The sequence below is a fragment of the Chiloscyllium plagiosum genome, chromosome 2, assembly GCF_004010195.1.
Source record: "Chiloscyllium plagiosum isolate BGI_BamShark_2017 chromosome 2, ASM401019v2, whole genome shotgun sequence".
Taxonomy (NCBI): Eukaryota; Metazoa; Chordata; class Chondrichthyes; order Orectolobiformes; family Hemiscylliidae; genus Chiloscyllium; species Chiloscyllium plagiosum.
Genome location: NC_057711.1, coordinates 121945134 through 121955381, shown reverse-complemented (window position 1 = coordinate 121955381; position 10248 = coordinate 121945134). Strand labels below are relative to the sequence as shown.

General features: G+C 39.9%; 1 protein-coding gene across 3 annotated transcripts in view; it reads left to right on the top strand.

Annotated features, from left to right (window-relative positions):
• The window catches only part of haus6 (HAUS augmin-like complex, subunit 6), a 63481-nt gene that overhangs the window by 5973 nt on the left and 47260 nt on the right, over positions 1–10248 (top strand). For all 3 annotated transcript variants that reach the window (XM_043717775.1, XM_043717764.1, XM_043717754.1), the window contains exons 2-4: positions 602–697; positions 4443–4521; positions 8005–8134. In XM_043717775.1, the coding sequence (XP_043573710.1) occupies positions 606–697; positions 4443–4521; positions 8005–8134 (301 nt within the window). In that variant the 5' untranslated portion in view covers positions 602–605. The remainder of the gene's footprint in view (positions 1–601; positions 698–4442; positions 4522–8004; positions 8135–10248) is intronic.

Below are 10248 nucleotides of genomic sequence, written 5' to 3'. Positions count from 1 at the left end.
CCCCCCCGATCTTGTCAATCATGACCTCCTGTTGATGAAACCATGCTGACTTTGCCCTATCATTCCATACACCTCCAAGTATTCAGAAATATCTTCCTTCTCAGTGAGTTCCCATTGTCTTCCCAATGACTGAGGTCAGGCTAATCGGCCTGTAATTTTCTGTCTTTTGCCTCGCTCCCTTCTTAAACAGGGGTTACATTAGTGATTTTCCAGTCCTCTGGGACTCTCGTTAACTGCAGTGATTTCTGAAAGATCGCTGCTATTTCTTAACCTATTTCCTTAAAAACTCTGGGGTACAGTCCATCTGGTCCAGGTGATATATCCAGCTTCAAACCTTTCAGTTTTCCTAACAACTTCTCCTTGGTGATGATTACCATATTCACCCCTGCCATACGACTCTCTTGAATTTTTGGGATATTATTCATGTCTTCCACTGTGAAGACTGAAGCAAAATACTTATTCAGTTCCTCAACCATTTCTTTGTTCCTCATTACTACTTTTCCAGTGTCATTGTCCAACAGCCCAATGTCCACTTTTGCTCCTCTTTTGCCGTTTAGATATCTAAAGAAACTCTTACAATCTTCTGGTTATTTTCAAACAGGGATATGTTTGACAAACCAAACATGGAAGCATTTCAAGTTGTCATGCATTTCTTGTTCTTACAATTGGACCAAAATCGGGCCAACTCTCTCTTCAGGTAAGCTGGATATTTTATTGTTACTGTGATACCAACTGACTGAAACTTTCTGTTCTCTTAGGTTTGTTTAGCTCACTTTTTACGTTGACGATAAGTATGATAAGGGCAATTCAATCATTATCATTGACATGGGCAGCTAGTTATAGTGACTGTCAAAAGCAAAATGTAAGACGTTCATGTTGCAAGCTAATGAAGATTTTCCATCAGCCAGACAGTTGTCATGCCAGTGTTGATAAGAGTTGCACATAGGGATTCTCTGAAAACCCCATCATTATAGGTTTTAAAAGAATTGAACAAGAGTTTTAAGATTCTGCATGGTAATTCCTATACACCTCGAGCTCTCCCAAAGTATCAATTTAAATCTATGGATTCTGATAATGTGTGTGGTTACTCAGGAAAAGCTCATTCCTGAAGTCCTTTTAAACTGATTACAATCTTTGCACACCTCCCTCAGAATTCTTTTATCCCCTCTATTCCTAGGAACTCAACTGATATGAAAATGCAGAGCTGAAAATGTGTTACTGGAAAAGCGCAGCCTGAAGAAGGGCTCATGCCCGAAACGTTGATTCTCCTGCTCCTTGGATGCTGCCTGACCTGCTGTGCATTTTCAGCTCTGATCTCCAGCATCTGCAGTCCTCACTTTCTCCTAGAAGATTTTAACCTGCTGTGAAAATGCAGTCATGGTTTGCCTTTCCCTAGTAATTCTACCCTATAAGTTATTTGTCAGATTTAGAAACAATTCTATGTTTTTACTGGAGTCCTGACAGGAATTTCTTAACATGGGAAAATACCTGGCAAGACAATGATTGTGATTTTCAATCTTGGAAAATCTGGACTATTGTTTTCGTGTCTTCTGAGGTATTAACTTAGTGTACAGTTCTTGCAAATTAATAACTGGAGGATTTTGAGTAACTTTTCCCAAAGGCTAGTTTTGGATATCTGACAAATTATGCTGGGTAGTTAGCTGCAGAAGGATACAGCACTTAAGAATCAAATTACTGTGCTTTCCTAAAGCTCACATTTTTTGAGTTCAGCTAAGAGCTTGGTGGCCTTGCTGTTTTTACTTCAGTTTCAAACTATGCAACAAATTTATATTAGATGTGACGTGGAGGTGTTGGACTGGGATAGACAAAGTTAGAAGTAGCATGATAGGAGCAGTGCTGCAGAACATTGTGATTTCAAATAAACCTGTTGTGCTATGTCCTGGTGTTGTGACTTCTGTCTCTATTAGATGTGGCTGGGCTCCTGAGATTTGATCAGAGGGATATGCCAAATTTGAGGTTACAGTTGAACAAAATTGTGCTTCTCATGGCCTACAAAGTCTTATGGATTCCCAGATAAGATACTGTACCTGTTGAAAATCTGCCCACATTTAGAATTGTAGTTATGCCATGCAATGAGTGAGTGCTGCATGTGGAAATGGTATGACATTGTCTTCAAAAGGTTCATTCACTGATCGTTGAACGGACAGGTGCATCTGTGATAGGTAAATTGGTGAAAATATGCCTAATAGCTTTTTTCTCCTCTTGGTGGTTCTCTCCCTATCTGCTTTAAGCCCAGACTGGTAGTGCTTGATCAATGGTGGTGCTGATATAGAGCTCTGTGATGGTTTGTGTGACCTTGTCCTACTGCTTTTTCCAGTTTATGTTCAATGTGGAGAAGTACTAATGTCCTCCCTCAGCAGATACATTACTTGTTAATTAACAGGTTACCATGCCCATGTTTAACCTAATGGTTGAGGACTCCGAGGTCAACTCCCTCATGACTCTGTAATACTATGTTACCCTTTCCACTGAGTCTGTGCTGTCAGTTGGTTAGGACATATCCAAGGATGGTCTGGGACATTCGTTATAATGTATAATTTCGGTGAGAATGACTATCGGGCTCTTGCTTGACTAAGGGTTATGCCTGAAATATTGACTCTCCTCCTTCTTGGATGCTGCCTGACCTGCTGTGCTTTTCCAGTGCCAGACGTTTCGACTCTGATCTCCAGCATCTTCAGTCCTCATTTTCTCCTAGTTTGCAGAGTAGTTCTCCCAATTTTGGAGCAAGTCACACCATTGTAAGAAAGGCTTTGCAAGATCAATGGGCTGGGTGCACTTTTTTCATTTCCAGTGTCCAGGTCAAAGCCAGTTATCCAATCCATTTTAATCTATTTTGATTTTTTTTTGTTGACACAATTGACTGACTTGCGACATTTGGAATCTTATTGATTTGAGCAGTTGAGATTGTCACATCATGTGTTGAGTCACATCATGTAGTTTTTTTTTAGAAGCCTGAAGATGTCATTTGCATCTATGGGCTATATATCTTGAAACCTTTCTACTCTGCCGCTATAACTTGCGCAAATTTTGGTGTGTCCAATTCATATTAACTTATGCCAAACTGCAGGGGAGAAAAGCTCTGAGGAAATTTATCCCTTTTGCCAATCTGTTTAAATAAATTCTAAATTTCTTGTAAATGTAGATATATTTCGGAGAAGGGCAATATAATTTTAAGATTGGAGTTTGCAATAAGAAAACTAACTTGTATGTGTAAATTGGCTTCTAATGTTTGATCATATATATCATAATTATGAGGTGAGCTTGCTGTTTAATTCTTTAGCTGGGTTAACTTTTCATGGTTGAAAAACTGCTGGGTCACAATCTACAATATTGAAGTCAGGTTTTTTTTAAAAACACTTTCTATTGTAATTTTGAAATTTAAAATGTTTTTTAATTCTCAGAAGTAGAAGTAGTTGCTTTTGAGCTAATTTTAAGGCTGCTTGCATAACTTTACATTTTATCGGATAATATAGTTTATTTTTCAGATTTAGTGCAACTGTTAATATTTTTCTTTTTGAGGTACTCTTTTCACCATGTGCATTAATTTGAGTACCCTCTTAATTGGGTGTCTGACTGAGATTGCAACTTCAAGCTATGAGAAGTTGAACTTTGCCACTTTTCCTGCAAAAAAGGAATGTCCCATTAACCATTTCCTTGATTTTTTTTTCTGGAGGCTGCAAAATAAGATTTATTTGAATAGATTCTTTTGACTGACTTCTAAATTTGAGTCTTATTGCTCAAATCAAATATCATAAATCAAAGAGTTGCTTGTAATGGAGTAAATGAGTTAGCTGTTTTTAATCTCCTGTAATGAGTGGACAATCAACAACAAATTTCATTGTTAGTCACAAATGAGTGACACTATCACCTTCATCCCCTCCCCCACTCACCCATTGTACTCGATGCTACTTTCTCCCCACCCCCACCCTCCTCTAGCTTATCTCTCCACGCTTCAGGCTCACTGCCTTTATTCCTGATGAAGGGCTTTTGCCTGAAACGTCGATTTCGAAGCTCCTTGGATGCTGCCTGAACTGCTGTGCTCTTCTAGCACCACTAACCCAGAATTTGGTTTCCAGCATCTGCAGTTATTGTTTTTACCTCGATGACAGTAATTGTTTCCTGGGCTGTATACTACTAGACGGCAGAGTAGGGCGACACACGTTTTACCATTGCCACCCATAATGGCTTCTGGAGCATGCAGTGAGTTGGGCAGTAGTATGTTTGTTGAGCTTCCTTTTCTCTATTCAAACCTGTGTAATTAGCATTCAACTCGCTCAACTTCATGTCTAGACTTTAATGGTTTTGTTTTAAAATGTAGAACTTACTTTGTACAACTATTATAATTAGCTAATTTAAATTTGCTACAAATTTTAAGTAATGCTTAACTTTTTTTTGATGTCATTTCTTAATTTTTTTTTAAGGGATTGTTGGCCTATTTATGATAAGAAAAGTGCTGCATCCTTTAGGAAAATGTGCTTTGAGTGGATGAAGAAAATTGCAGTAAGTAAACAAAAACCTAATATAGGTGAAGGTAATCGCTTAGTGCTATTATTGTTGGACTATTAACTCAGACCCAGGTAACACTGTGGTAGGTTTGATTTCTACCATATCAGATAGTGAAATTAAAAAAAAGTCTGGATTTAAGACTCAAATGATGAGATGGTTCCTTTTGTCAATTGTTGGGAAGACCCTCTAGTTCATTAATGCTTTCTTATTGAAGGAAATTGCCATACTGACTAGCCTGGCCTACAGTTGACACTCAAGGCCCTTTGAAATGGCCAAGCAAGTCACTCACTTGTATTAATCATCACCTAAGCCTCAATCATCTGACATTGACCTAGGCACAATAAAAGACAATGACCCTGTAAAATCTTCCTTTCTAACATCTGGGGACATCCCAGAATTGAGAGAAGTCTCTGTCTTTCTCTCTCTGTCTGTGTCTGTCTATCTCTCTCTCTCTGTCATATCAAGTGGCAATTTGATATAGTCATACTTATGGAATCATACCTTACAGACAATGTGCCACACACTACCATCACCATTCCTAGATATGTTCTGTCCGACCTGCAGGAGGCTGAGGTGTGACCTTTTATAAAGGTTTATAAAGTCATGAGGCATGGATATGGTAAATAGACAAGATCTTTTCTCCAGGGTGGGGGAGTCCAAAACTGGAGGGCATTGTTTTAAGATAAGAGCGGAAATATCTAAAAGGGATCTACTGGGCAACCTTTTCATGCAGAGGCTGGTCCATATATGGAATGAGATGTCAGAGGAAGTGATGGAGGTTGGTACAATTATAACATTTAAAAGGCATCTGGATGTGTGTATGAATAGGAAGGGTTTTGAGGTATGTGGGACAAATGCTGGCAAATGAGACTAGATTATTTAGGATATCTGGTTAGCATGGAAAACTTGGATCAAAGGGTCTATTTCTATGATATATATCTGTCATTGACAGACCCAGCAGAGGTGGAAGCACTATGGTGTGCAGTCAGGAAGGGTTTACCCTTGAGTACTCCTTTTGACTTCGGACCCCATGAAGTTGCAAGTTTCAGGTTAAACATTGCAAAGAAACCATGCTGATTACCACATGCCATCTTCCCATGGCTGATGACTCCCTGTTCCTCTATGTTGAACAACACTGAAGAAACACAAAGTCCCAAGGGCACTAAGTATACTCTGGCTATGGGATTTTAATGTCCATAACCAAGAGTGGCTCAAAAGGGTAAGATTGATCAGGCTGGTTGCGTCCTAAGGACTGAAGTGTAACTCTGGGACTGTTAGGTGGTGAGGAAATAAACAAAAGGGAAAAAGATATTTAACTAATCCATACCAGCCTGCCAGCTGTAGATGCATATACCCATGACCGTGTCAGGAATAGTGACTCCTGCACTGTCCTTGTGGAGGTGCAGTCCCATCTTCACTTTGAGAATACCCTCCATTTGGTGTGGTGCTATCACAATGCTAAGTGGGGAAAACTGAACAGATTGAGCAACTCTAGGCTGGGCATCTATAAGGCACTATCGGCTATCAACAGCAACAGGATTGTACTGCACATTCAGCAACCTCATGGCCCACTTATCTCTCACTCAGCCATTATCATCGAGCCAGAGAATCTGTAATAGTTCAGCAGAGAATGCAGGAGGATATGTCAGGAGCAGAACCAGGCATACCTAGAAGAGGTTCAATCTAGTGGAGCTACCAAACAGGACTATCTGCATGCTGCACAGCATTTGCACCATGTGAAAGACAGAAAAGTATCCGACGACCAAGGGAACAGATCTAAGCTCTGTAGTCCTGCCAAATCTGTTCTTGAATGTTGGTGGACAAATAAACAACTTACTAGGGGAGGTGTCTCCACAAATATACCTATACCTAATGATGGAATAGTCGAATATGTCAGTGCAATAGATAAGGCTGTAGCAATCAGCAAAGATCCATCTCTGCTGCCTCCAGTGGTCTCCTGCCAATTTGATTCACTCCATGTGATATCAAGAAATGATGGAGGCGCTGGTTACTGCAAAGTCTATGGACTCTGACAACATTCTGACAATAATATTAAAGGCATGTGCTCTAGAAGTTGCTCCTTTAGCCAAGCTCTTCTGTTACAGTTGCAGCACTGGCTTTGCCAATGTGGAAAGTTGTCTAGGTATGTCCTGTACACAAGATAGGGCGAGTCCAACTGGGCCATTTACCTCCCCATTAGTCTACTGTCAATCATTAGTAGTGATGGACGGTGCTATTAAGCAACACTCACTCAACAGTAACCTGATCAGTGATGCCCAACCTAAGTTCTGCCAGGGGCACTCAGTTGATCTCATTACAGCCCCAATTCAGACATGGGTAAAAGTGCTGAATTCCAGAGGTGATCTGAGAACAACAGCTCTTGATATTAAGGCTGCATTCAACTGTGTGGCATCAAGGGCTCTTATCAAAACTTGTGGGTATCAGTGGGGAAACTGTCTGTCGGTTGGAGTCATACCTGAAATGTAAGAAGATGAGTGTGATTGTTGGAGTTCACGCTAGGACATCTCTGCAGGAGTTCATCAGGGTAATGTCATAGGCCAAACCATCTTCAGTTGCTTCAACAATGACATTCACTCCATCCTGCTGTCACCAGAGTGTGACAATTGCACAATATTCAGCATGTATCCAGACTTGAGTGACAGTTGTAAGTAACGTTTTATGCTGCCCAAATACCTGGCAATGTCTCTTATTGGAGATGGTCAATCTAAACACTGTACCTTGACACTCAGTAGTGTTACCTTCTCTGAATTCCCCCACTATCAACATGTTTGGAGGTTATCATTTACCAGAAATTTAACTGTACTTGCTCAAACACTGGCTACATGTGCCAGTCAGAGGCTGGGAATAAAGCCGCAATTAACTCACCACCTGACTCCCCAAAGCTTATACACCAACGACAAGGCACAATTCAAGAGTGTGATGGAATACTGTCCACTTGGCTGTATGAGTGCAATTCCAACAATGCTCAAGAAGCTTGACACTGGGATAAAATCAGGGACCACAACAACTCTAGATTCTGTAGATTTTAGTTGTGGCATTGTTCGAGATAGGTATGGGATTTTTTTCAAATCTGAACATAGATTCCTTTTTGTCATCAAGTGTGACATCTATAAAATCAGCATTGTGCAGTTGCAAGGGAGGACAATGGCAATGTGTCGGAAATTGATGTTGTTCCAAAGAGACAACCTCTTACTATTTGATTGGAAATTTCTATTCCCCCAGTCCCATAGTCTGACAATTTAATATTGGAAGATGAAAGGCGATGTTGGTAAGGTAGAACTGTCTTTTTATTGTAGATGCTAAATATCACATTGTTTTCATGTTGAACAAGTGGTAAGCATTTCAGTCCTGTTGAAATGTAATTCTTAAGTGTTTTCTCCAAGGTATGAAATTGATCTGTATTTATAAGGAAGTTAACATCATAAATGAGATTATAATTCTTTGTCTCTCCTCCAGGAAGAAGTTGGAAATGATTTTCCTCAAGTCACAGCATCATTACTTCTGTCTCCTGGAGGCCCTAAATTTAGTAACTTAATATACCATTTTATAAAATATGTGCTCATGTGCAAGTTTCATGAAGCTGCAAGTAAGTATTTTTTGAGTGTTTTAAAATAGTATTTTTATTTTTGTTTGAATGATTGAGCTGTATTCACTTATTCTGTAGAGAATTATAAGTTAGTACATTGGCAAAGGAGGCCACTTAGTTCGTATGGCCAGTTAGCTTAACATCAGTGATTGAGAAAATGTTACAATCTATTATAAATGATATAACAGCAAAGCATTTAGCAGAGTCAACATGGCATCATTAAGGAAGATTGTGTATGACAAATTTATTAGCATTCTTGAAGTAACAAGCAAAATAAATGGAAATCAATAGATGTCATATTTGGATTTCCAAAGGTATTCCATAAAGCTACTTAAGAACCTGTGATGTTAGTGGTAGTATATTAGCATGGAGAGAAGAATGGCTAACTAATAAGACAGTGAGTTTGGGTAAAGGAATATTTTCAGGATGGCGACCTGTAACTAGTGGGGTGCCGCTGGATCTATAGCAGGGCCACGATTGTTCACAATATATTAATGACTTGGATAAGGGAAGAGAATTTGATATCCCCAACTTGTGGGTTACACAAAAGTAAGTGAGATGGCAGGGAGCGGGAATGACCTGAGGAGTTTACCGAGAAATATAGGCAATTGAGTGTTCAAATACCTAGAGATGGTATGTAACGTAGGAAAACTTGAAGTTGTGTATTTTGGCAGGAAGAATAATTGAGCTGAATTTTGAGTGCAGATAGGACAAGAAAGTTTTGGCACTCTTAGAGTCCTTGTGCATCACGAACTAGCATCCAGGTTCAGATGATAGGGAAGGCAAATGCTGAATTACAATAGTTTTAGCAAAATCTCCCAATAAGACATTAGTCAGTCAAACTTACAATACATTGAATATTTTTGATGTTTTGAAATTTTATTAATGAGATATGGGTGTCATTGGTTAAAGCAGCATTTAATGTCCGCCTCTAATTGGTTAGAGGACAGTTAAGACATTTCCACTGTGACACTGCTTATCCAAGAGAAAAGATACTGGTTTTGGAGGCAATTCAGAAAGCTTTCTATGTATGAAAGAATTTTCTTATGAGGGAATGTTGTGTAGTTTAGAATTGAATTAATTTTTAGAGTTGAGAATAAAGTGAGGAGATCTCAATGAAACATATCTGCAAGAATCCGATGTTTTTTAGAGTGAATGTGGAGAGAGAATTTCTCCTGCGGGAGAGTCTGGATCAAAGGGCACAATCTGAGTAAGGGGGCACCCACTTAAATGCGTAATGGATTGTTGAGGCTAGGTTGTTGAGAATATTTAGGCCTGTGATGGACAGATTTCTGATCATTAATAGAATTGAAAATGTGAAGAAGTGGAGTTGTGGATTTGGATTAACCATGATTTTATAGAACATAGAAGAATACAGCGCAGTACAGGCCCTTTGGCCCTCGATGTTGCACCGATCCAAGCCCACCTAACCTATACTAACCCACTATCCTCCATATACCTATCCAATGCCCGCTTAAATGCCCATAAAGAGGGAGAGTCCACCACTGCTACTGGCAGGGCATTCCATGAACTTACGACTCGCTGAGTGAAGAACCTACCCCTAACTTCAGTCCTATATCTACCCCCCCTTAATTTAAAGCTATGCCCCCTGGTAATACCCGACTCCATACGCGGGAAAAGGTTCACACTGTCAACCCTATCTAACCCCCTAATCATCTTGTACACCTCAATCAAGTCACCCCTAAACCTTCTTTTCTCTAATGAAAACAGCCCCAAGTGTCTCAGTCTTTCCTCATACGATCTTCCTTCCATACCAGGCAACATCCTGGTAAACCTCCTCTGCACCCGTTCCAGTGCCTCCACATCCTTCCTATAGTATGGCGACCAAAACTGCACACAATATTCCAGATGCGGCCGCACCAGAGTCTTATACAACTGCATCATGACCTCAGGACTCCAGAACTCAATTCCTCTACCAATAAAAGCCAGTACGCCATATGCCAAATCTACCCCTAACATCTGTCCTATACCTACCACCCCTTAATTTAAAGCTATGCCCCCCTGTAATACCCGACTCCATACGCGGGAAAAAGTTCACACTGTCAACCCTATCTAACCCCCTAATCATCTTGTACACCACAATCAAGTCACCC